The sequence below is a fragment of the Peromyscus californicus genome, unplaced genomic scaffold (genome assembly GCF_007827085.1).
Source record: "Peromyscus californicus insignis strain IS unplaced genomic scaffold, ASM782708v3 Scaffold_13__1_contigs__length_99412109, whole genome shotgun sequence".
NCBI lineage: Eukaryota > Metazoa > Chordata > Mammalia > Rodentia > Cricetidae > Peromyscus > Peromyscus californicus.
The window spans coordinates 85700559-85727325 of record NW_026294424.1 but is presented as its reverse complement, the minus strand read 5'-3'; the positions used below and the strand labels follow the sequence as shown (position 1 = coordinate 85727325).

Sequence of the window (26767 nt, the reverse complement as noted above, 5' to 3'; positions counted from 1 at the left end):
AGGGAAAGAGTCTCAATACTGGCCCTTCATACCTCAGAAAACTGCCTCAAAAAAATGTGAGATAACCACAGAGTTCAACATGCACGTGTGGGGACCAGGGAGTTTGGGAAATCTTTGTAGCATCCATTCCATTTTGCTATGAGTTTAAAACCGCTCTACTGATTGATTATAGGGGGCTGGAGAGACGGCTCAGTAGTTAATAACAGCCCTGGCTGGGTTCGGTTCTCAGCACTCACATGGTGGCTCACAACTGTCTCTAACTCCTGTCCCAAGAGCTCTGACTCTGTCTTCTGGCCTTGGCAGCCACTGGGTATACATAGGTACACAGCCCTTGCCCAGCATATGCGAGAAACCAGAAAGGGAAAAGAAATTCTCTACCTCTGGAGAAGCCATATTAGAATAAACGAAGCTCAATCAGCAGTCTCTTTATGGTAAACGCTGTGACTCACTGTTCTCCAAAGGAAGGTAAATCACGAGCTCTTACCTAGGCTATTCCTTTACAGACGAGTAGAGACTCAAGAGCAATTAAAATCATGTAGTATATATATTTCTAGATCTCATATAAGCAAATGTAATGACGCAGTGCCGAGTGTATGCTTTTAATGTTTTAAACTGGAATGACTCCAGAGAATGTATGAAGAGACTCGAAGACAATGTTCAGAGTGAAAACTAGTGAGGGACCAGCAAATCATTCTGTGGTCAGCAAGAAGACCACATGCTCAGCATTTTACCTCAACAGAGTCTAATTTGTCTCGTCTGGGAAAGTCAACTAACTGAAGCATCCTGCTTTGGGAAGGACAGGATAAGGTCAAGAGAGAAAGAAGAAACAGTTCCTGAGCCTGCCAGCTCAGGAAAAATTGACCTGCCCTCAACGGCATGGCATGTGTCGTGGCTAAATTTTACCGCGCCCTGCCTCCTACTTTCCTGGTTCTCCTCTAAAGTGAAGAGGCTTGCTGCACAGGTAAGGAAGGAGAGCCCTTCAAGTCAGCCCCATCTGTCTGGCTGCAATTCCTCTAACTTCCTGCAGCAGGAGGTGCAGAGGTGAGGCTTGTAGTGGAAGTGGACACAGCAAAAGTCATTTGCTGAATTGGAAATTCAGACCTAACTTAGGGACATACACATAAGCAACTACACCAACAGCCGGCTGGACCACCACTGAGCAGGGAGAATGCCATCACTGATGGATCTCAGAATATAGGAAGTTACGCCTGACTCTCGCCAGACCAGAGCAAGTGTCTAGGGGGCCCACTTCCTATTGCAGACCTCAACTGGACAGCACCACATGAGGACTTTGTAAGGCTACTCTCCTGGGGGTTGCTCTGTCCCTCAGTGGTCCGTCATCGGGCTGCCTAGGGATGCGGGGCCTGATGCTGGCCTCCGGGAATAAGTCTTTTCACTATTATCTGGAGATACTCATTCCTATTAGCTTTGATGTTCCTGCTTCTAAAATGCATTCATGGAGGTGGGATGAGTCAGTGAGGAATGACATCTTCAGTCCTGCCAGTTTCAATGCTAACACAGGTAACCTGACTATCAAGGACTGCATCTTCCATAGGTCAAAGTCCTTACCGTGGTCTGGCTGCCTCTCCAACCTCACCGTCTACTGCTGTCCTTGCTCACTGCACTCCAGCCCCTGACCCTCCTGGCAGTGACTCAGGCCTATGAGACCCATCTCTGCCAGTGTCGAGGACTTTTGGTACTCGCTGCTCTACCACCCGGAGTGCCCGTCACCTGGCTCACTCCCTTCCCTTCCTCAAGTCTCGATGTCAGAAGACTTCCAAAAACAACCTTCACCTTGGCTCTCCTTACATCCTGTAACGCTGTTTTTATTTCCCCCGTAGCATTTATACCACTTGACATTATATCACAGCTTTGGTTACGTGAAAGCTATTCAGTTCTAGCCACAATGTTTAAAGAATGAACGCACACACAGAGCATTTGCTGATTCTGTGGCAGACACACACATGTGCTCTTCTATGCTACTCTGGGGTTCGTGTACTTAGAAGTAATTTTGGGGGCTGAAGAGATGGCTCAGCAGTTAAGAGCACATGTTGATATTGCAGAGGACCTGCGTTTGGCTCCCAACCACCAAAACTCCAGTTCCAGAGGATTAGCAATCTCTTCAGACTCAAGGGCACCAGGCATGCATGTGGTACACATACATGCATGCAGGCAAAATACTTATACTCACAGAATAAAGTATTTCTCAAAAAAAAGGGTAATTTTTAAATGCTCAAAACATTGTGAAAAGCACAGACAAGCATATGAAAAATTTCCTGATGTGTACTCACAGAACCTTAATTCCTAAAATGATCGAATCTGTTTGCAAAACACTGGGCTGAAGTTAAACAAGTCTGTTTACCGCCAGACTTCTGGGTCTTCCGTAAACTATTGTTCATCTGTCGTTCCAAGGGGGAAATGCACGAAGCAAAGTTTTCTAAACTTATTCGACTCTAGAGACTTTCTGCCAAGGAATACTTCATGAACTTTCACTTCATGGAAGACTCTTGGAGAAACAGTGTTATAAGGTGAAGCATTTCCCATCTTGTTCAGGGAGCGTGCCCATCACTAAGGCCATCTGAGACATGGGGGTGCTCGCATTTGCCAGGTGAATGGATCTCTCAGTGAGTCCTGTGCATGAGTGTTTTGATACTGCTACTTCAGCCTCCTGTCAGAGAGACGACGTGTCCTTGCAGTCTCTCCTGATACTTCAGAACCACTCTCAGACAGCAGAGAGAAAGTGGCAAGGGCCTGGCAGAAAGCAGCTACCGTCAAATTTCGGGACAATTCCAAATCCAACCTCGCTCACAAGACAGTTAAAACCAACGGCCCTCACTGCCTCTGCCCCTCCAACACCTCCCCATCCCCTTACTCTGCTGTTTTCATGAGAAAAAGACCCCCGGACTTAGACCTAAAATTGGGCTTGGGAAACTGAATTCAGGCCACCAGAGGGAAGCCAACCACCAACCTGGCACACTAGGTCACTGTGAGCCTAGGGACACCCCGGTGGTCCTTTTCCGGCTACTGCTGCCACTGTGTGTCCACGAGTAGACTGAGAGGGAGGGGATGCCGTGTGACAGAGCCACAGAGGTGTGCCTGGGCTACGGTGGGAGAGGACTCAGAGACCTGCAGCATTCTGGGTAATCTGAGCTTGCTGTTCTATGGCACAGGGCTTGTGTGTTAATAGCCACGTTGGCATCAAAGGAGCAGGAGGCAGACACAGTGCCAGCATAGCTCAGCCTCTCTAACCCCTCTACTGGAGGCCAGGACAAGGGGAGAGGGGCAGGGCGGCCTTCCGGATACTGCTGTATAGTATACCACCGCCACAGTCACTCGAGCAGGGGTCCCACACCCTGACCACACCGGTCTCGTTTCTGCTGTAGGGTCGGTACATTCCTGAGGTCACATTGGGACTTCAGCTTTAGGGCTTCCTAAGGCAGTGAGGACGGGAGGGCTGGGAGGTTGTAAAGGAGTCGCCATTCAGTGGCACTCATGTGTTCTGCTTTGTGCTAAGTCCTTCAGCAGGTTTCCCTGGACCCCTAAATCCACAGCCTGCTTATTATAATTGTCATGTATGGAATGTTTCCCGTGCACTAGGAGTTGCATGCATTCCTTTATTTAATGCTCACAATGACCCAGTGACATGGGTGTCCTTAATTCCATTCTAGAGAAAAGGAAGTCGAGATCAAAGGGTGCTCACGCTCATGAGCAGGTGAGGAATGAGAGTGACCCCAAGGTCATACCTAAAACCTCAAGCAGTCTGCTCCTCCTCCCTTAGGTGGTCAGGTGCCCACACTCTACAAAGCCCCAACACTTACGGCGCTGTAAATCAAGGGTCCTTTGTGGAGGGTGTACTGTGAGGGAACCTAGTCTGGAGCAGATGGCTCAGATGCTGTGAACTGGTCTCCTAAGAGACTGGGAGGACACTAGGTGTGGGTGGCACAAGTCTTTAATCCCAGCACTTGGAAGGCGGAGGCAGGCGGATCTCTGTGAGTTCGAGGCCAGCCTGGTCTCCAGACCAGGGCTGTTATACAGAGAAACCCTGTCTCAACCCCCACCCCCACCCCGCCCACCTCCTGAGAGAGAGAGAGAGAGAGAGAGACAGACAGACAGACAGACTGGGAGGCAGAGGGAAAGGAGTGTCTATAGGAAGTTAAGTAACTAGGAGTCACTTCTTCCTGTGGCCTGACGCTTACTCTAATATGACAGAAGAGGTCTGTCCGGTCCTGTGTCCACCAATGAGAGGCCTAGGATTTGCCTTTGAGCCAGTCATGATCCTTAAGGGCTGTAATTGAGTCAATCCTACCTTTCTCCCAAGTACAGCCACCCTCTGTTAAATAACCCTTCCAGAAGCCTCCCAGTGGCTCTCCCTAACACACTATCTGCACCTCACTCTTACGTAGGTGTGAAATGCCCTTCCCACCTCCCTACCATTGCCCCACCTGTGTGTGACTCAAGTGATGATAATACTGTGTAGAGCCTGATTCCTCAGGATCAAAATGGAGGCTAGCTTGTGCATGCAGCTGGTGTGGGCAATCTTGACTTCGGTTTCGTCTTCAGTATGCCTGAGGGTCTGGGCTAGGATCTCCTTTTCCCAGTTCCTCTCAGATGTGTTAAGGGTCGATTTCTGGAGTAAACCCCTTGGGCTGCCACACTCATGGAGGCGCTGTTCACTCTTGACAACAGCACACATGTAACCTAGCAGCTACACGTGAAGACTGCAGGACCTGACTCAGCTCTGTCCTCACTCACATACTGATCCCCTGTCCACACTCAGACAGACTAATTTGCTCACACTGCAAAATGGCATAAACTTCCGTATTCCTTTTATTATTTTTTTTTTCTTTTTAGTTTTTCGAGATAGAGTTTTTCTGTGTAGCCCTGTCCAGGCTGTCCTGGAACTCGCTCTGTAGACCAGGCTGGCCTCGAACTCACAGAGATTGGCCTGCTTCTGCCTTCTGAGTGCTGGGATTAAAGATGTGTGCCACCACCGCCCAGCAACTTCTGTATTCTTTAAAATAGTACTGCATACAGAAGAGGGAAATGAACAACGGACTTCGGGAAATCACGTGTCACTGAGAAATTCTCCATCTTAGTTGTTTCTGCTATAGGGCCAAGCAAGATGAACTGCTTTGACAGAAAGAGAAACCCCAAGCAGAACATTTAAATATAGGCGTATCATCAATTCAGTTGAAAATATATACAATTTTGAATAGCGCAGACAGGACACTGAAGCACCCAGGAAAGAAGTCTGTCAAATTTTCAGATATGGGATTGTAATAGGTATTGAGAAATAGCTGAAGGGGAATGGGTTCCAAAAATATCCCAAATCACCAGCCGTGATCAAGCTTTCCTGCCTTCCCTCAACCATCTAGGTCAGGAAGTGATGGAAGGATGAGCCACCCACACAGCTAGCATTTTAAGAGGATGAGAAAAAAGACATTTTGGGGGAGAGCATGACCTTTGAAGGAGAGAAACCCTTGGATGCCAGCTGTGGCCACTCACCTGGAATGGTAGCTCTGGTGCCAAGGAGGGCCCATCGTGCCCTGAGATATCTGCATCATGCTGGCATCAGGCTTGTTCTCTCCAAATTTGGTCGTATGCCACGAGTGGGGGCGAGCGGCGGGTTCACTGCACCTGAGGAGACACAGGAGGGGACCCTTCAGCATCAGCAGCTTCTCGGCCGAGTCCCCTCACAAAGCAAGGTGGCGTGGGGACCCAGAGACCTGGGTCCCAAGAGATCACAGATGCAAGCATCGCTTACTTCTCCTCAGCTCGACAAATATTCCATTTTACCTCTTATCTCCCATCACTTCGGACCGCACAGGAGTGTTGCCAAGCCAGGGTAACTTTATATATACAGGCTTCCTCCATGTTGGCATTTTGTGCCTTCTGAATGTAAGGACATGGTTGGCCCTCCAGATTTAAAGGAAAACACCAAAATTCCTTCCTATTTCCCAAGGGACTTTGCGTATATGCACTGTAAAAAGCTTCCTGGGGCTTTTCAGGTCCTCTGCCAGACTCTGGGTGGACGGTGCTATTCACTGTCTTGGTAAGAACTGTATGAAAGTCAGAGGCTGCCCTGCATTGACAATGAATGTTCCACGCCACAGTCTAGAGAACAGAGTGTTCTCCAAAAGACTTTCTTTCTCATTTTGCAAGTCGGTGACTTCAACTTCTAAGCATCCTGCCCTTCAAACACAAAGATCTGATGGAGCCGAAGAGAAAATGTGGGTGTCCTTTAGACCGAACATGAGTTCAAGGAGGAGTCAGGGACTACAGAAAGCCAGAGTCACGGGACAGCTGCGGCGCAGTATTTTTGTCTAAAGAGTGAGGTGATCCATCAGGGCATCTCACGCTGACAACTTCTGAACTCTGAGATCACAGGGGGATACTTCTGTAGTTTAGAAACACTTTGGGATACAGAACCCCACTTGATAAGATGGAAATAATAGATGTAACTTATCCCAACCCCTCATACTTGCCCCTGAGCCCTAAAACCCTATCCATTTCTCCCCTGTAACAAATAAATTAGCTTCTATAATGCACAGGAAAACCCGATCCCATGATGGCCGTGAACTTTTACTTGTTAGGCAAATGGAACACTATTAGACCAGGTGCCTGGAGACTTTAGTCCTCAGCCAGACTTTGTTGTTAACTGGCTGTGGAAGTCACTTCCTGTCCCTAAATTTCTGCATGCCTAAAACCTGAAGACACTAATCAGAGGCTCAATTCATCTTATTTTAATCTGATTTTCTGAGACTAACATTATAGCTGGCCCAGAGTAAAATATCAATAGATATTAAGTACTATTCGATATAACTCATTTGCTGCTAATGAACTGATAGAATAGAGGCCAGACAGACAAGCCTGTTAGACTGACCTAAAAGGAAGGGGAAAACGAGGAGAAAGAAGTTGAGGGTGGATGATGGCGGATATGGGAATGGGTAGGAGGAAATATTGACGCAACCACCACCCTTCCAGCTCCAAGATCGTTTCTGGAGATTAAGAGTCAATAATTACACAGAGGAGGGCCAGCCAGATGGCTCAGCTGGCAGACACTTCTGTGCAAGCCTGACAATCTCAGTCTGATCCCTGGAACCCTCGGGAAGGTGGAAAGAGAACCGACTCCACAGTTATCCTCTGACCGTTGCCTGGGCCGTCCGTGCCCCCTTCTATCAGGTGTACCCACAAATAACTATCTTTTAGAAGTGTAAAAAGGAATCACACAGAGACCGGTCTCCAAGGTAACTGTGGTAAAGCAAACAGGGTGTGGCCACAGAGGCGAGGCGGGGAGCTGCTATGGCCCTGGCTGCGGCCTGAAACCAGAAGGGTAAACAGAGGCCAAACGGTACAACTGCCTGCCTGGAATCTACATGATAGCGAAAGGAATCTGGTGATGAAGCAGGCATCCAAGATGGCGCTGCAGAAAACCCAGCCACCCTTGAGGAACTGGGCTGAGGCCGCAGCCCACTTTTCTGGGGAACTTGATGTGCAAGGTCCAAGGAGGTCGAGCAACAGGAGAGCTGATGTGCTGTGCTGTGCTGGCCTGCGGCTAGCTCTCCAACCGTCCCCTCTAAAAGAGCTGGCTCGGTGCTCTCTAGTCCCCTAAAGGCTCAAGAGACAGGCCCTTAGGGGACCAGAGAGGTCCTGGGCGGGCTGGAATACACTTGCTCTTTTCTTGGTCTCTTGTTGTTTTATCCTTCATCCCATTAACCCAACAAAGGAAACGTAGGTTCCAATCTAGTTTCTAAACCAGATACCACTGGTTTTGAGCTTTGGGTTTTTTTTTTTAAGTACCTGTAAGTAATAAATTTTCACCTTGACTTTCCTTCTGGTTATAATGGGCCAGTGTTATGATCTGAGAGTGAAATGTCCTCACGTGTTTGAACACTCGGCCCCAGCTTACGGGGTGCTGTTCTGAGAGGCTGTGGGACCTGTAGGAGGTGGGGTCCAGACAGAGGAAGTGGGCTGCCGAGGGATGGGTCTTGAGGGGTAATTACGGCCCAGCCTCACTTCTGGCCTGCGATCTCTGCTCCTTAGCAGTCGGCAGTACCAAGAACCAGAGCTGCTCTCCCTTCCTGCCTTCCTCACTGTGGTGGGCTGCACCCGCTCAACTCCACTGAGTTTCTCACCGTGGTGGGCTGCACCCGCTCAACTCCACTGAGTTTCTCACCGTGGTGGGCTGCACCCGCTCAACTCCACTGAGTTTCTCACCATGATGGGCTGCAGCCGCTCAACTCCACTAAGGATCCTCACTGTGGTGGGCTGCAGCTGCTCAACTCCACTAAGGATCCTCACTGTGGTGGGCTGCACCCGCTCAACTCCACTCAGTTTCCTCACCGTGATGGGTTGCACCCGCTCAACTCCACTGAGTTTCTCACCGTGGTGGGCTGCACCCGCTCAACTCCACTGAGTTTCTCACCGTGGTGGGCTGCACCCGCTCAGCTCCACTAAGGTTCCTCACAGTGGTGGGCTGCACCCGCTCAACTCCACTGAGTTTCCTCAGGTGGGTATTCTGTCATAGTGATGAGAAGAGTAATCCACTCAGGCTACGAGGGTTCAGACGGGAACACCAACTATACTGGGAACTGGACTAGAAACCGCTCAGAGGACATTCTGGCACATGATGTGTCCACATTGCCCATGTCCTGAAAGGCAGGAAGGCTGAATATGATTTGGCAGAGGGGGTTTCAGGACAGCATAGCACTCAGGAATGGCTTGGTGGTTAATCGCTGGCTGCTTTTTAGCCAGGTTTAGAGCCAAATTCATGAACCTAGGAAATTCCAGGGCAGCAACATGGTTATTAACCATTGTGTTTAGACAGAGTTATATTGAGAACGGGAAGCAGGGAAGACTGGAGCAGCAAGATTTAGAGATACAGTCTGGCAAGAAGACGAGCAGGCTGCTCGTGGCTGCCGGTGTCAGCACCGGGAGGTGGCAGGATCTTTACCGAGAGGGAGGTCTGCTGGTTACTGCCGGCACGTCCATGAAGGGGACGGTGAGACCTTCGTTGTTGTGGTTTTAATGTGAAATGTCCCTCACAAGCTCGTGTGTCTCAACACTTGGTCCCTGGTTAGTGGTGCTGTTTGTGAAGGTTGTGGAACCTTCAGAAGGCAGAGGAAGTGGATTGCTGGGGGAGGGCCCTGGGGCTCTATAGCCGGCCACATTTCCTGTTCATACTGTGCTTCCCGTGTACAGCTACAATGTGGCCAGCCAAGCCTCCCGACCTGCCCCCACGCCTCTCCTGCCCACCGCCATGTCTTCCTCACCATGATGGTGTCTATCCCTCGGGAACTGGAAGCCAAAATTCTTGTTCTCTGTTAAGTTGCTCTTGTATCAGAGGAACAAGGAGGTAACTAAGACACTATTCTTCCTCAATCCCCCCCCACCACGTGAGGTGAGCAGCTGTGCACACCAATGCCACTTCCTGTCCTGCACAGGCCTATGAGGTGAGCACCTGTGCACACCAATGCCACTTCCTGTCCTGCACAGGCCTATGAGGTGAGCACCTGTGCACACCAATGCCACTTCCTGTCCTGCACAGGCCTATGAGGTGAGCACCTGTGCACACCAATGCTACTTCCTGCCCTGCTACACACTTCCTGCCCTGCCACAGGCCCCCCAAACAAACAAGACCAGTTGATCATGGACTGAAATGTTCACAACTGTGAACTGAAATAAACCTATTTGTTTACGTATTATAGAGCCTTACTATGTGGACACACAAGCGTGAAGTAGGAAGGCTGCTGCCCTGGACACTGAGCACGAAGATTACAGGAATGTATCAGCATGCCTGTCAAAAGCATGTTCATTATAAACTCACTTTCTCCAGAACCTGTCAGAGTGCTTGACAACTGAACAGTCTAGCTATGCAAGAGTTCACAGGATAAAAGGCTGCGGGATGTGGACATGAAGGATACCCAGGCAGAAGGAGGAGTATGCCCGAGATGAGCAAACCCCAAACATGGCACAAGCCACACCATCAGCTGAAGAGATGACGAACAGGGAGACAGGTACCAGGGGGAGGCGGAAAGAGAGGAAGAGCCTGAGTGTGAGCCTCTCACGCTATGACCACAGTAAAGGATGTCCGAGGCTCAAGGACCTTAGGCAGGAGGGGGCAGGCTCAAATCTGAAGTTTTAGGAAGCTACTGCCAATATCACAGTGAATAAATTTTACCAGCCAGGATAAGAGATGATGATACACTCGAAGGAATGGAAGATCTTTAAAGTTATGGAGGCAGAAGAATCTTCATCCTCAGTGACCACTTAGAATTGACAGAGTGTGCATGCGTGCATGCGTGCATGCATGTGTGTGATGTTTAGTAAAGAAAGAACAAAGAACGCCAAGTCCCTGAGGTGAGGATAAGTTTGGAATATTCAAAACAAGAGTCTGGCCACAGCCACAGACAGAAGAGCCGATGGTGTGGATTCAGAGCGCACATGTGGCGTTCTGAAGGCATCCTGGCCACAAGCGTCAAAAGTTTACTTGAACGGGGTCTGGAGCCAAGCCTCAGAGGTAGAGTGGGACTCCAGATGACCTCAGAGGACTGTTATGTGTTAGATAAGTGGAGAGAGTGACAATTGTGGCTTAGAAAATGAGCCCTGGAGGGCGTCTGTTGGTCCCGCTCCCAGATGAGCTGCTATGACTGGGCTGCATGGCCTTCCAGGTGCACAGGCCACCTGTCAGCCGGACGGACACAAGTCACACACACAAGACCCAAAACAGACTCGGGCTGACAACACCACAGAATCAAACGGCCGTATTCTTAGCTCTGACTGCCCCGTCTACCTGTCTGTCCGCTGTTGACTGCATACACCGTCACAGAAGACAGAGTCGGCCGAAACACTAACATTCTCACCACCACGACAGCGATGCACTGCGTGTCTGTCAGAAGGAACAGTGTAGCAGCCTTCGGGTTGAGGGGCTTCATGACAGCCCTGCTGACCACCACAGGCTTAGCTGGGGCAGAACTGACTCGCAGGTTCTTCCCGTGTGTCGCTCATCATTTTCCTCATCTACGTTATGTTGTTCTAAGATGGGTTTTACTATCTTGCCTAGCGGACCCCACACTGATTGGTTCAAATTATTTCCCCTGACTCAGTCCCAGGGTGTATGCCACTTATATACAGCTATTTCTTCATCTATTTTAAATGGGGACACACACAGAGGAATGTATTCACATTAATACAAGGACCACCTTACTTATGTGTGGACTTAAAACTAAACTTAACAAATAATTAACATTTCCCCATATTCATTTTAAGTCTTTTGAATAGACAATTCACATGATTAAGAAATAAATAAAAACCAAATGTGCAGTCTTGTCCCTCCAGACTCCATTTCTCACCCCCATAGCTGACCACTCCAGTTAATTTCTTACGTATCCTTTCCCAGCGTCCCAGTATGTAAACACAAGCCTATATAAAGGTGCGAGTGTGTGGCACACTGGTCCAGAGCTTGTCTAGTGTGCACAAAGCCCAGGGTTCTACCCCAAACACCAAAACAACCAAAGAGGTGGACTGGTGGGAAGAAAGGTATTTATGAGGTAATACCACCTCAGAGTAACACGCAGTCCTTTCTGAAAGGGGACGTTCTTTTTAAATGTCACACTCGTAATGTACCCTGGGGACTTTTGGCTTGGCTGACTGACTCACAGGAGTGAAGTCTGCTAGCAGACAGATGACTAACACCGTAAATGAGGAGAAAAGCTAACACCCTTTCCTTGCACTGTGTTTACCACACTAACCCACATTTATCTCCGTATCTCCTTCCCTGCCATGTAGTTTACTTCTCCGCACCCTCCATTCTGAAGACCGTGATAGAAGAGAGGGATTAGCAAGGGGTTTGTCTTTTTTTAGTTAGTTAGTCAACAGTGAATAAGTGATGCCCAAATGTCCTGTTTCTCAATATTTCAATCCTGTTCTCCGCCCCCAACTCTCCTCTCCTCTCCTCTTCTCTCTCATACACACACACACACACACCCCAGAGCAACCGACTTTCCTATGTGCGAGCATTCACACCTACGTCACGACAACTGGACACAAACGCTCCCCTCCCTACAGTCTGCAGTCGCGCCCCCCTTGGCCCCCGACTGCCCTCCAGACACAACAGGACAGCAGCGCAGCAGAGGCTTCTTTACCAGTGGTCTCTCTGCCTCGAGCCAGCGCATGGACTGAGGCGTGCTTTCTCTGCGGTAGCAAGGAAGGGGGCTGGACTGTACCAACGTTTTGGGGCATCAGCCGTAATGACTTCAGAATTTTCTGCCCTACTATGCACGAGCTTTGACAGGAAGACCCAACTTCCACGCTGGATCGCTGAGTCAGGCTGACGCACAGACACCACACGCAAAGTCTTAGGGATTCAGAGAGGCTGAGACGGCGGCGATGAAGAATGAGAAAGGCTGCGTCCCCTTTGGGTTCTCCCGGGTCCTTCCCAGGACGGACGTCTACTAGCAGACCAAGCAGGAGCGGCTTGGTGGGGCAAACGGAAGCCTGGGTTCTTCCCCTCCACCCTGGGCCCGCAGGGCTGGGTGGGCTGGCTCCTCCGTCACCACAGCTGGAAACCTCCTCCCGAGTACAACCCCAGAGACTGTCTGTCTGGAAGTTTGATGGAGCCCAAATATCAACCAAAATATTTCAGAATCAAGCTATTTGATGCTTTATAAATGTTCAATGGCATCTGTGTGTGTGTGTGTGTGTGTGTGTGTGTGTGAGAGAGAGAGAGAGAGAGAGAGAGCGCGCACGACTCCATTAAATAAAAACAGTATCTCTGAAACCGCTGACACTGAAGCTGCTGAATTCCTTTTCCTGATGCACAATGCATGGAGCTAGGCTTTTCTTTCCCTATTTTACTGTCTCCCCATTTAAGATAAGAGGATACAGATAAGAAACTGAAGAGATTAGAAAAAAAGGTAAATACCAATTTAAAAATGTTTAAAAGAAATCTATTCTTTAAAAATCATACTGGAAAAAAAACTTTATTAAAATAAAGTTTAAAATAACTTGAACCCAAATTAAAAAAAAACAGTCTAGGTTCGGGGACAGAGCACCTGAAAAGTAGAAAACTTCTAGAACACCAGCTCCCACTCCTTTCCTACCTACCAATATTTCCATAATAAATTTTACAACACAGAGCTGTTTAACTGCCACAGCTGGCTACCACAGAAGCTGCCACTCAGGAGGATAATAAGAGTGATCTCTCATTCACTTTCAGAGGACAGAGTGCCAGCTAAACCTGAAAAACCAGCCCTGTGGTCTCTGGCATCGAGGGCACTTCTGAATGTGCGCACTTCAGATTTTTCTCTTACCATTTATGTGGCATGGCAATGAACAGGATCATAATGAAAATCCATATTCAAGTCAGCCGGAGCCCTAGGACATTGCCCAGACAGTTCCACGAACCTGTTCTTTTCCATAGCACACTGTCTGAGCCAAAGCATCCTTGGAGGCAGACACTGCATTAATTGACGGAATTTTAAAATCACAATTATACAAGAGTGAAAGCAGAATCCAAAATCTGTGAGGGAAGGGAAAGAAAAGGAAGTCGCCAAGCTCTCAACTGTGCCGGAGTGCAGCCATGCACAGACGTCCTTTCATGGACGAGGAGGACTTCAAAGCCTAACGAGAGAGGCCTGGATCTTTTCCTTAACATCCAGGCGACACTCAGAGGTTCCCTCCCTCCCTCCCTCCTGGCTTAAAAAACGGGGTGAGGGACTTCCCACACAGGCTGGACCCGGCTGAAGAAAGAACCTCAAACCTGTGGGCATCTTAATGGAATCCCTTAAATCTTGAGAGCAAGGGGGAAAGACTGAGGTGGGGAGGACAGAGCACCAAAACCAAGAGAGGAACAGAGCATCCAGGGAGCACGGGATCCACAGGAGGTGTGGGACCCACAGCACTGGAAGGAAGTAGAAGAAGAAACGGAACTCCTGGAATCTTTGAAATTCTGACTGGGAGAAATTCCCCCCGAACACATGTCAGGGTGCCAACCCCGAGTCCAGGAGGCTCAGTGGACAGAAGGGGGACAGACTCATAGGCTTCACAGAAAAAAGCAGAAACTTCCACACGACAGAAAACTGAACAGAAAAATACCAGCCAAGGCCAGCATCCACACTCACACAGGTAACCCCAATTAAAGGCAGTGGGCCTGAATATATAAACAAGGAAGGCGGGGAAGGAGGAGGGGGCTTTAAGGGAAGGAGAGGGGACAATGGGGGTGATATGATCAAAGATTATATGTACTTCGAAATGTACATAAATGAAAAGTAATTGTCAAAGCAATTTTTAAATTTAAAAAAATTTACTTAAAATTAAAAAAACTAAAATTCTCACATCTGAGAGAAGCCCAGAGGAGAGAATTCACCCATGGGAGAGCAAAGGTAAGAGTCACGGGCAACATCCCCTCAGCTGCCATGTAGACAGGAAGGGAGCAGAGTGAGGTATCATCGACTGCTGAGGGGGGAGGCAGCGGGAGGGGGGCCGTGAGCAAAGGATGATGGCAGACACGTACGTATGAAAATGCCCGGATTCATCCCATTCTACATAATAAGCACTGTAAAAGGCAGAGTTCAGAGAAAAACCTCCCAGCCTGGAATTCTGTACCTCGTGGACCATCTTCAGGAGTGAAGGGGAAGCCAGCCAGGCACAGTGGCACACTCCTGCAGTCCCAGCACTCGGGAGACCACGCAGAGAGGCAGGTGCTAGCTAGGGTCACCTTCCGGCTACACAGAGTGTGAGTTTGGGGCCAGCCTGGGTTACAGGAGGCTCCGTGAAGGAGAAAGCAGGTATGGTGGCACATGTCTGCAATGCCAGCACTCTGGGAGAGGGATGCGAGGGGCCATCCTGTACTACACAGTAAGGGGCCGTCCTGTATGTACTACACAGTAAGGGGCCATCCTGTACTACACAGTAAGGGGCCGTCCTGTATGTACTACACAGTAAGGGGCCGGCCATCCTGTACTATACAGTAAGGGGCCGTCCTGTATGTACTACACAGTAAGGGGCTGTCCTGTATGTACTACACAGTAAGGGGCTGTCCTGTATGTACTACACAGTAAGGGGTCATCCTGTACTACACAGTAAGGGGTCATTGTGTACTACACAGTAAGGGGCCGTCCTGTATGTACTACACAGTAAGGGGCCATCCTGTACTACCCAGTAAGGGGTCATTGTGTACTACACAGTAAGGGGCCGTCCTGTATGTACTACACAGTAAGGGGCCATCCTGTACTACCCAGTAAGGGGCTGTCCTGTATGTACTACACAGTAAGGGGTCATCCTGTACTACACAGAAAGGGGCCATCCTGTACTACACAGTAAGGGGCTGTCCTGTATGTACTACACAGTAAGGGGCCGTCCTGTATGTACTACACAGTAAGGGGTCATCCTGTACTACATAGTAAGGGGTCATCCTATACTACACAGTAAGGGGTCATCCTGTACTACACAGTAAGGGGCAGTCCTGTACTACACAGTAAGGGGCCATCCTGTACTACACAGTAAGGGGCAGTCCTGTACTACACAGTAAGAAGGCCCTTCTAGCAAAGTAAAAAGTAGTCACTTTCAGACAAACAGAAATTGTCATGAGAAAAGACGAAACTTATGTAGACTGGAAACTTGATCTACAAAACAAAAACCAACCAAACAAAAGAACATCAGAGAAGGGGCAAGAGGGTAAAATAAAACTGAAAAACGTCCTTTACTTTCTACACAGGCCGGCAACAGAGCATTGAGAGGACTTGGCAACTAGTCCTCCGGCCAGCCCCCCACAGGGAGCAGAGTTCTGAAAGTCCACAGGGAGCTGCAGGGGCCTGACAGAGGCACAGAGCACTGGCTGATCCGAGGGAGATAAAAAGAGTCTAGGTAGATAAGCCATGAGGAACTGGGTAGCCCTGTGGGCAGACCAGTGGCTGGAAATTCCCGGACAGAAGCCCTCACAGAACACGGGAGCGTGTGGGGCGTTTGATGGGAATGAGGGAAGTATGCTGAAACTTAACACGTGGTTGCTTATTTTTCTTTAAAAATAGATAATCTTGGGAAGCTAAAAGTAGGGTGATTATGTTGAGTCTGAGGCCAGCCGGGTGAGTTCCAGGTTGCAGTCTCAGCAAAAACAAAAGAAAACAAAGCAAAAACAAACAAAACACCAATCAGCTAGCCAACCAAACAACAACAAAACCCAAAAAACATTTAAAAAAAAAAAAAAGAGGCAAGAAAACAAAACACAGTATCAAAAAGACATAAAAAAAAAAAAGGGCTCTTGAGTTAGAACCCTGCAATGGAAGATCCTGAATCTCATTCCAACAGTGTGCACTCACCTCGTGGCAAACAGAAACATCGCATAGAGCAACCCCCTGGCCAATCTGGTCGGGTATTCAGGAGCCGGGCAGAGAGCTAAGTCACCCCGCTGGGCTTCTGCTCCGCCCACAGGGGTGGAGCTGCGCAGCGATTCCCGTCCCAGGCAGGTGAGCAGGCAGTTAAAGGGACTGCCGGGGCTCGAGCAAGCCAGGGGGACCCTGCCTCCCAGTCACCTATGTAAATGGACCAATTAGAACCCAACTCCTGCCCACGGAGGGAAGAAGAAGCGGGGGGGGGGGGGGGGGGGGGGGGGGAGGGGGGGCGGCTTAGTACTTTTCCTGGGAAAAACCAGCACCGGGTCAGCAGCACGCCGCTTTGAAATGCCACACTGACTCTGTGGGCCGGGGAGGTGGGAAGCAAGGAAAACCTTTGCTGGAGGATGCATCCAAAGAGAAAGCAGGAAGCCTCCTGCCCGTGCGAGTGCTCACCAGGGCTTCTGCTTTTGAGGCATCATCAGCGTTGTAGCGGCCCACCGGGGTTTCTCTGAGACACTGTATCTGGAGGGCAGACAGAAGGCGGCTCAGAACGCCGCACTGAGAGAACTGGGGGCGCAGAAGCACTGGGCGCTGTTTGCTCTCCCACCCTGACCTACCTCACAGAGGATGCCTGTACCGTTTGACCCCGGATAGCTATTCTAATGGCGGCGGTGGAAGGAACGGGGAGGCACTGGAGGGGAAAATCCTCGGTTGTAAGCTAGAATAACTCATCTCCGTTACCGACTCATTACCAACCATCCTAACCCAGAGCTCCACGGATTTTTAGGGAAACGTTTCTGCCAAGATAGGCGAGATCATAAAGATTCTCCGTTCCTCCCACGGGGTGTGGTGGTTCACACTGGAAACCACAGCAGAGGCAGGAGGATCAAACGTTCTAGGCTGACCTAGGATAAAACAAAGACCCTACTTCAAACAAAGGAATGCAAATATTCTCCTTCCGTCTCTCTCCCGGCAACAGCGTCTAAGGATGTAGCTTGGGGTGGCCTTGAACTCAAAATTCTCCGGTCTCAGCCTCCAAGTGCTAGGATGGCTGTTGCGCACTAAGGAACAGGACTACTGTTGCACACTGGGAAACAGGACTGCTGTTGCACACTAAGGAACAGGACTGCTGTTGCACACCGGGAAACAGGACTGCTGTTGCACACCGGGGAACAGGATTATTGTTGCACACTGGGGAACAGGACTGCTGTTGCACACTGGGGAACAGGACTGCTGTTGCACACTGGGGAACAGGATTGCTGTTGCACACTGGGGAAGGAAGGCTGGATTGCTAAATGAAGAAGGAGCTGAATAGAATTCTGACCTCTTGTATTTGGCCCATGAGGTGACCCTAGAAGTTTCCAACTGTCCAAATAACAGTACTGGCCTCCATGAAGTACCACTACTAACCTCCTGCCTCGACACTTGTTTTGACTCCACAGATAAGAACATCATTTGCTTTCTGTACCAGTATAAACAAAATAATGGTACTTCACGCCTTTGTATGTTTCAGACTAGGATTTAGACCAGAGCCAGCCTGGTATCACTTCAAACGGCCAACACTGAGACCATCTGCAGCATGGACATAAATGACAGAAGCAGAGGATTATCACCCAGGAGATAAAATAAATACGAAGTCCTAATTGATATAAATCAATCACTGGAAAACTAGATGGGAGAGGGGAAAAAAGTACTTCCCTGAAGAAGAATTCCAATGGATAGGTGTAGAAGGAAATAAAAATAGCTTCTAGAATGTTCCTGTTGTCACAGATAATATCAGCAGTTTTTTGTTTTTGTTTTCGAGAAAGGGTTTCTCTGTGTAGTTTTGGTGCCTGTCCTGGAGCTCACTCTGTAACCCAGGTTGACCTCAAACTCACAGAGATCCGCCTGGCTCTGCCTCCTGAGTGCTGGGATTAAAGGCGTGTGCCATTACCGCCCGACAATATCAGCAGATTTTAAAGCTAATGAGAAGAAAGTTTGAAGAGAAACTCTCATATAGCCTCAACGTTACTCTCATGCAAAGGGACAAACAGGCCTGCACAGTAGAGAAACATGGGGACCTCACCATAACCAAGTCACCGAAGCTGCCACCAGCAGTAATGAAACACTAACATCACAAGGCACTAAGAAAGACACACATCTTTTGAGTGGTATTCCTGCCAAAAATGCCGAAGGCTCAACTTCACCATGAGAAAACACTGACGCCTCCAAATCGAAGGCATTCGACACAGATACTGGATACTTCCCTTAAAAATATCAAGGTCGGGCTGGAGAGATGGCTCAGTGGTTAAGAGCACTGGCTGTTCTTCCAGAAGACCCGGGTTCAATTCCCAGCACCCACATGGCAGCTCACAACTGTCTGTAACTCCAGTTCTAGGGGACCTGACATCCTCACACACGCAGGCAAAACACCAATGTACATGAAATAAAATAATTAAAAAAAATTATCAAGGTCAGCCAGGCGGTGGTGGCGCACGCCTTTGGTCCCAGCACTCGGGAGGCAGAGCCAGGCGGATCTCTGTGAGTTTGAGGCCAACCTGGTCTACAGAGCGAGATCCAGGAAAGGCACCAAAACTACACAGAGAGACCCTGTCTTGACAAAAAAAAAAAAAAATCAAGGTCACTGCTGTAGGATGCAGCTTCGCGGGAGAGCATTTGACAAGCATGCACAACACCCAAGGTTTAATCCTCAGTAATGACAAAACAGCAGTCTAGCAACTATTAGCTGCGGTGCACAGGCAACACTTTGGGGCTGGTAGGATGGCACAGTGGGTACAGATGCTTGCCGTCAAGCCTACCAGTCCGAGTGTGACCCTCGGGACCCACATAGTCAGAGGGAGAACCAACTCCCACGAGTTGGCCTCTGACCTCCACACGAACACAGGGCACAGTGGCGTCCTCTCCGAAAGAAAGAAATGTTTTTAAAAAATCCGAGAGTCACAAAAGCCAAAAAAGTATCCTGAATTAGGAGTCAACTAAGGAAATGTGAAAACTGTGAAGTAGCATCCCTCAACAGAAAAGGCTAGCATGGGGAGACAATGGCCAATCTTCGTGATCTGCCGTTTCTAAAGTCCTAATGTCTGTGGTATTACCAACTAGTGCCCACTTTCTTACTTAGATACTTCTCCTGTTAACAAAAGTACTAACATTAGGGAGAAGCTGGGTAGCAGGTTTGGGAAATTACTAGTACTATTTTGTGAGTCTACAATGATTTCAAAATATGTAAAAGCTAAACCAATTAAGAGTTAGAATCTGATTATAGCTGGATGAGCGCCACCCCAATTTTTAAGTTCCATCCTCCTCATCAGCCTAGCAGTCTAGTATGGACTTGCAGTCACCTAGGAGACATACTTCCAGGCATCCCTGCGAGGGTGTTTCCAGAGAAGTTCAACTAAGGAAGGAAGACCTACCCTGAACATGGGCCACACCAAACTGTCGGGTGGGATTTAAAAAACGGGAAAAAGGAGGAGGAGAGCTGAGCAGGGACTCACTCCTCTCAGCTTCCTGATGGAGGTGCAGTGTGAGCAGCTTCCTCCATTCCTGTGGCCTCAGCTACAGCCGCCCTCACTGCCACCCCCACCCCCACCCCCACCCCCACGGCGGACCGCATCCTCAAACTGTGAGCCCAAACTGAGCTTCTCTTCCTTCAGCTGCCATGGTGGGGATTCTGTCACAGCAGCTAACACACTTGGGTGACCTCGGGGGACAAGAGAGAATTAGGAAGTATGGCCACAAAGCCTTGTAACTATAGTTACGGAGACAAAGCACACACATATACAAGCCCAGGCACACGGAGTGAGGCCCCAGCTGAACAGTAGTAATGGGTGCAACACCCAAACTCAAGACCGTTTTTGTTTAAGATAGGTGCCGTGTACCCCAGGCTGGCCTCAATTTCTCTGTGAGGCCCAGGATGCCTCTGAACTTCTGATCCTCCTGCCTCTGACTCCTCAAGTGCTAGGATTTAAGACACTACCATGCTTAACTTATATGGTGCTCGGGACGAGACCCAGGCTGTATCGTGCTAGGCAAGCACCCCACCCAATGAGCTCTGCTCCCCGCTTCCTCCACCCAAAGCTCAGGACTTTAAGGAGAAATTACTTCTCCACCGGATCCTGTCCGTTTCCCTCCACACAGACAGCACTGTGAGTATGCTGGTGTGATAACTGACTAGTTTTCTATTGGCTTGTTTGAGAAAGGAGCTTGCTACCTTGCCAGATAAGCTCTCATTTTAGAGCACCCAAGGGGCAAAGATTACCGGCATATAGCACAGCACCCAGTATCCCTGGCTGGATTTAAAAATGGTTTATTTATGGTTAAGCTACTGAATAGATATATCTAAGTTCATTTGTTTTGTTCAACTTTTTTTTAAAGATTTATTTATTTATCATGTATACAATGTTCTGCCTGCATGGCCACCTGCACACCAGAAGAGGGCACCAGATCTCACTACAGATGGTTGTGAGCCACCATGTAGTTGCTGGGAATTGAACTCAGGACCTCTGGAAGAACAGCCAGTGCTCTTAACCTCTGAGCCTTTCTCCAGCCTTTGTTCAACTTTTCAAGGATTGCTTTACAGAATATTTTCTGTGTGTATTTGTGTCTTCATGTCTGTGCATACACGTACGAATGTAGAGGCCAGAGAACATCAACTGTCTTCTACCTTTCTTGTGGAGACAGAGTCTCCTATGAAACTCACAGATATCCACCCATCTCTGCTCCTCGGCTACTGGGATTGAAGACATGTGTCCCCACACCCAGCCTGAATCCCCACTCTTAACCAGCAGGCAGCCTCTACTCTTTCTGCTCCCCCAGCGTTGGCCAAGAGTCCTACCAGCATCTCCAAGTGCCCCACAGCAGGGTCCCTGGAAACCACTCTTGAACTGCCCTTCTCCCTTCCTGTGCTCTCGTCTGCTAGTAACTCTGTCTCCTTAATCCATCTTGAGTCTGTGACATCTTGTGTCCTGTCAGCACAGACTTGGTCATTTTCTTCCCAGGTTAGAACAGCCCTTGTCCGCATGACGACTTCCTGACCTCCAGGCTCTGCCCAGCGGATGACACGGTTTGGAGTCTCTGCACTGTGAAGACACGAGGTGACCAAGGGGAGCGGTGACGGCCTTGGAGCTTCTGCCCCCACCTGTTGCTGGGAGCGAGCCTGCCCGATGGTTCCGAGAAGCTCAGCCTGTGCCCAGCCCAGCCTACCCCACCCCACCCACCCCCTGCAAGCAGCTGGCTCTGGCTCTCTGGCATGTTCAAACTACTTTTGAGTACTTTCTTAAAATGGAATATAATACAGAATCCTGATGCAAACATCAAATACAAGTCTTGTTTTACTACATAATACATAACAGATACTTTAATGTGTATTTGTGCATCTTAAACACGGAACAAGCAAATCTAGGTTGGCACACATCCTCTACCCTCCCTCTCCAAGACAGGGACTCACTATGTTGCCCTGGTTGGCCTAGAACTTACTATGCAGAACAGGCTGGCCTTCAACTCATGGACACTCACCTGCCTCCCTCCCAAGTACTAGGATTAAAGGCATATGTCACTATACCAGTACATAATTCAAACTTCTAATGTCTAATAGCACAGTGGTAGAGCATTTACTGTTATGTTTCAAGACCGTGGGTTCAATCCCCTGGCCTAAAACAAACAAGATTATCATCCCTTTGTACTTTAACCTACATGGCCCCCTTGTTTGGCCCCTTTCCTCTCCCACCAGCCTGTGTCTCTGGCCATCTTTGCCTCCACCCTCCCCTGAGGGCGCCAGTCTTGTCTTCCACCCTGCTCGGTGTTGACCTCCATGCCTCCTACCTCTGCTTCAGCCGAAGTTTCACCCCTCCTGACCATGTCGCTTTCCGGTGCTGGGGACCGCCGGTGAGCAGCTCTGAGCCGAGGGAGTTAGAGGCGCCAGGATCTGCACGGCCTGGGTCCGCACACACATCTCTGTTAAAAACAAGACAATAAACAGCTGAGCGCCGTGGGTTTTACAGGGAGGAGTGCAAGTGGATCTCACTGGAAAATACACGACCACGGACTGGAGCCAGAACAAAACAGCTGAGCCAAAGCAGGATTCAGTCTGCACCCCAAGCCCTCTGCCCGAAAGCCAGCAAATCTACAGAGGGTCTTCCACCCTTCCTGCCTATGTTTCTACGGCTAGTTAAGCGTATTTCTGTATTTCTCTGAAAGACACAGTAGTTATTTTTCATGTTTTGCAGTCCCAGGACTTTGGAGTCGTTCAGAGGTAGAACATGCAGCCGGCATGCGCACGGCCCCAGGGCTGCAGTCCTCCAGGTTAACCCAGAACTCTGTGCATGCTGGACAAATGCTCGACCGCAGAGCCATACCTCAGCCACATTAACTGTTAGGACTCGACGAGGTGGACAGACAACTGAAAGTGAACGCAATGGTCCAAACCATCACACTGTTTCCCGGAAACCAAGTCAGCTTCTGTGGGAGGGGCAGAGTCTCCAAGTGCAGCGCACGGCCCATGCTCTGTTTAGTGGGTGGCAGCTCGGGAAGACACACGACAACTCTCGGGCTGCAACTATTTCACACTGTTCAGATCCTATGGTGTTGGCAGGCAAGCCTCTTGGGCATTCACTTCAATCCAGCCTCCCACCCTCGGGCCCGAACCTCTCATCCCTGTAATTCCTCTGCTCCACACTCCCAGGCCGTCAGAGAAAAATGGTCAGGCCCACTTTGCTAGCGCCCTTCTGTCATGGGAACAGGCGTGTTTCTCCTCAGGAGAGACTCGGGTCTAGAATTTCCAAACACCCTCGGCGTCACCTCTTTATCACACTGGCCCTGCTTCAAGCTTGGAACTAGTTTTAAATTTTTGTTTTATTATTACGTGTGGTGTAGAAGTGTGAGTATGGGTGTGTGTGTGTGTGTGTGTGTGTGTGTGTGTGTGTGCGCCGTGGCACCCGTGGTCAGAGGATAACTTTGGTGAATCGACTCTCTTTTTCCTGGTTTTCTGTTTCTACTGTGCTGCGTGTTCCAGGCTACCTGGCCCAGGAGACTCTCCAGTCGCCCCCCTCCCCGCTCCCCGCAGGAGTGATGGGATTACAGATCTTGGATTCCCGGGACCCAGCTCGGGTTGTGAGGCTCTTGCAGGAAGTGCTCCTGCCCACTGAGGCAGCTCGCCAACCACTCATGGGTCGGGTCATCCCCCCGGTGGTGTGTGCAGTTTGTCTTCAAGGGTTTTTCTAGCCCCTGAGATCCAACTGCTGGACCTGAGAGGCACGTAAGGCCGCTCCGCCTCTGCATATGCCTTGGCCAGAAGGGAAGGATTACCAAGCAGCTGTCAAGATTAATCCTGTCCATCTGGCCTCCTATTTTTTTAGAACACAGAACGAAGTCAAAGAACGCTCTTTCTCCAACCCTAAGACCAATGAAAAGAACTTTTTATCCCAGGGTATGGGGGGAGGGACTCAGGGTCTCAGCTGGGGTTTTCTATTCTTTTTAAAATTTATTTATTTTTATTTTATGTGCATTGTTGTTTTTGCCACGGGTGTTGGGTCCCCAGGAACTGGAGTTACAGACAGCTATGAGCTGCCACCACGTGGGTGCTGGGAAATTGAACCAGGATCCTCTGGAAGAGCAGTAAGTGCTCTCAACTGCTGAGCCTTCTCTCCAGCCCTGGGGTTTTCTATTCTGGAGGCACAGAGTCTCTCTTTACCTTAGTGGTGGCCTGGATCAGTTCTGAAGGTGTCTCCTGAGGACTTAGGGCCTCTGTAGAGCGGTAGGACTTTTAAGAGGTGGGATCGCATGGTGGTGGGGGGCGGGCATTAACAGTCCTGCCCTTGGAAGACTGGGCTATTAGACAGATAAACTTGGCCCCTGAATCATTATCCAACTTCCTGTTTTGCTCTTGATCTGTGCTCCCAGTCATGACGCAATCCAACAAGATATGGTGTAGCCTTGAGGGCTCTTGCCAGAGAGGGAACCAAGAAGCCTGCCCCACTTGGGACTTTCAGCCTCCAGAACTGGGAGCTTAATAAAACTCCATGATAGCCATGCAAAACTGGATTCCACACGTAGTTCCATCTATGCCGTCCCACCTCATTCAACAGAATCCTAAACTTGACCACTAAGGCTTGCTTGAGGTTATATCACTTATGACCTTAATGGCACTGGGCCAGTAAACTCTGGGCCTCAGGCTCCTCAACTGTAGGAAAGACAATACAAGGGACTGTGAACAAGGGCTAAAAACTCGGCTCTGGAGAACGTGTCCTGACTAGCTGGGTCCTCTCACACCTCTGCTCTTTCATCTATAAAATGGACACAAAGGGCCACTTGTTGCACAGGGCTGTTGAGACACTTTTATAACACAGGTAAGGTATTTAGAACAGAGCCCAGGGCATATTAAACACTCAGCAAATTAGCCTAATATTATTATTGTATCTGTCTTGCAGGGTTGTTCCAAAAGTTCTAGATAAATGTATATTGACCGTCTAGCATGGTATGTGCTCAATAACCCCATTATTTTCATTTCTGTCTTAATATAATAGCTTCGTGCCAGGCGGTGGTGGCGTACGCCTTTAATTCCAGCACTCGGGAGGCAGAGGCAGGCGGATCTCTGTGAGTTCGAGGCCAGCCTGGTCTCCAAAGCAAGTTCCAGGAAAGGCGCAAAGCTACACAGAGAAACCCTGTCTCGAAAAACCAAAAAAAAAAAAAAAATAATAATAATAATAATAGCTTCGTGTTAGAGCCTCTTTCAATGATTACACAAAGTAGCTGTAACTAAAACAGCCTAGTTCACTCAGAGAGGATAGAAGAGCCTTGGCCAGTGAGAGTTAACAGGCCAATCCCTCTACAAAATTCATGCCGTCTGCACTTAGAAATTCCCACACAACCCCAGCGACGCCAGACAGACAGACATTTGGCTTAAGTTGAGGTGCAAAGTAGACTCAAAGGACCCTCCCCCTTCAACCCCTGAATGTAAAGGTCTCATGAACGCAGAAAGCACACTCTGACGGCCAGCAAGACGGGGCAGGAGCTGCTGGGCCCCACGGACGGCCTGAGTTCCCTTTCCAGGACGCAGACTGGAGGAGGAGAGATCACATCATGTCCGCAAGCTGTCCCGTGTTCTCCTCCTCACAAGTAAATGTCATTCAAAAACAAAGCACCCTTCAAGACCACCCACTGACATCATCCACTCTGCCACAACGGGCTGGATTTGTCCTTTCCAGGTGTCCCTAGACCTTAGTGTCCTCTACTGGAGAAAAACAACCACAGGCAGGCCTTGCCGAGAGCCTTTGTGGCATTTAATAACTTCCTCATTTCTGACTTAAACCGCAGTGTTGGCTCTGTCCTTTCTGTGCAGTGGCTGAACCTCTGAAGCTCTGTTCTTTTTCTTTTCCCGGTCCCCATCCTGGACATACCTAGAGACAGAACCACGGGTTGTGGGTGTCCCGGGCAATGACTGAGCAGGCAGAATAAGCCAACGTGGGAGGGTCCCAAGCACCAGCCACATGCAATCATCGCATCTTTTAAGGATTTTTAGTGGGCCGAGACCAGCGTCTCAGCACTGCCCTCCAGAGCCAGGGCAGTTAACCACGTGTCATCTCAGAAGGCCAGGGCAGCTGGGTAAAGACTAATGAGGCCATCTGAACGTGGGACTGTAATCGCAGGTGACGCCATAACAACCTGCCTGCTGAGCCTCACGCTCCTGCCCTAGGCTGGTTCAGGGGACCTGGTGACAGGGAGGTCCAAGAACCAGAGTGGGTGAGCTGGGAGAGACACCATTGAAAGTCAGACTGGAGAGTCCAGGAAGCATTTGCCGGCACCCACACTCCTGCCTTAAACTCTTCTAGAATAATCTGGACAACAAATAAATAGTTTCAAACTTACACGTTCTAATGAAAAGGAATGCTACAGTGAGGCTAGATGGAAGACAGTTTTAGAATGAACTTGGGGAGGCCCATCAACTCAGCACCTTGGAATTCTCTTTTTGTCTTTCTCTGTCTTATCTGTACACAGAACCACTTACCTGCATAGTGAGCCTGTCTGGCCATTAAACTCACACTGTCTCCAGAAAGCCGGTCTCCCCACCCTGCAGACTCCTCTGCGGACTTCCCCCACAGCCGTAATTGACAGTCAGCAGGCACTTTGATCTCCTCCGACAAGTCCTAATGGGGTACCACATGCCTCAGGCAGACTGACCCAGGTCTTTCCTACAAAAGGATGTACGCGCTTTCCCACATGTTGTGAGTTATTATCAAAACTCCTTATGAAAGAGACAATGAGTGAGGCTTTTTTTTTTCTCTCCCCTAAGACTCATTTTCCAGAACACACTGAGACACAGAAGCTGTATGTCTTGGCTCAGACCACACACAGAATTATACTCACTGGGGACTGAAATCCCAGACAACTACTCACTCTTCCTTTCAACTCAGCAGTTTCAAAAACTCTGTTTATGCCACAGACTT

General features: G+C 49.3%; 1 protein-coding gene across 1 annotated transcript in view; it reads right to left on the bottom strand.

Moving 5' to 3' along the window:
- Positions 1-26767, bottom strand: part of Shroom3 (shroom family member 3) — a 301901-nt gene that overhangs the window by 30458 nt on the left and 244676 nt on the right. The window contains exons 3-4 of the mRNA XM_052735386.1: positions 22149-22280; positions 5506-5637 (exon numbers count right to left, since the gene is read on the bottom strand). Of these exons, the coding sequence (XP_052591346.1) occupies positions 5506-5637; positions 22149-22280 (264 nt within the window). The remainder of the gene's footprint in view (positions 1-5505; positions 5638-22148; positions 22281-26767) is intronic.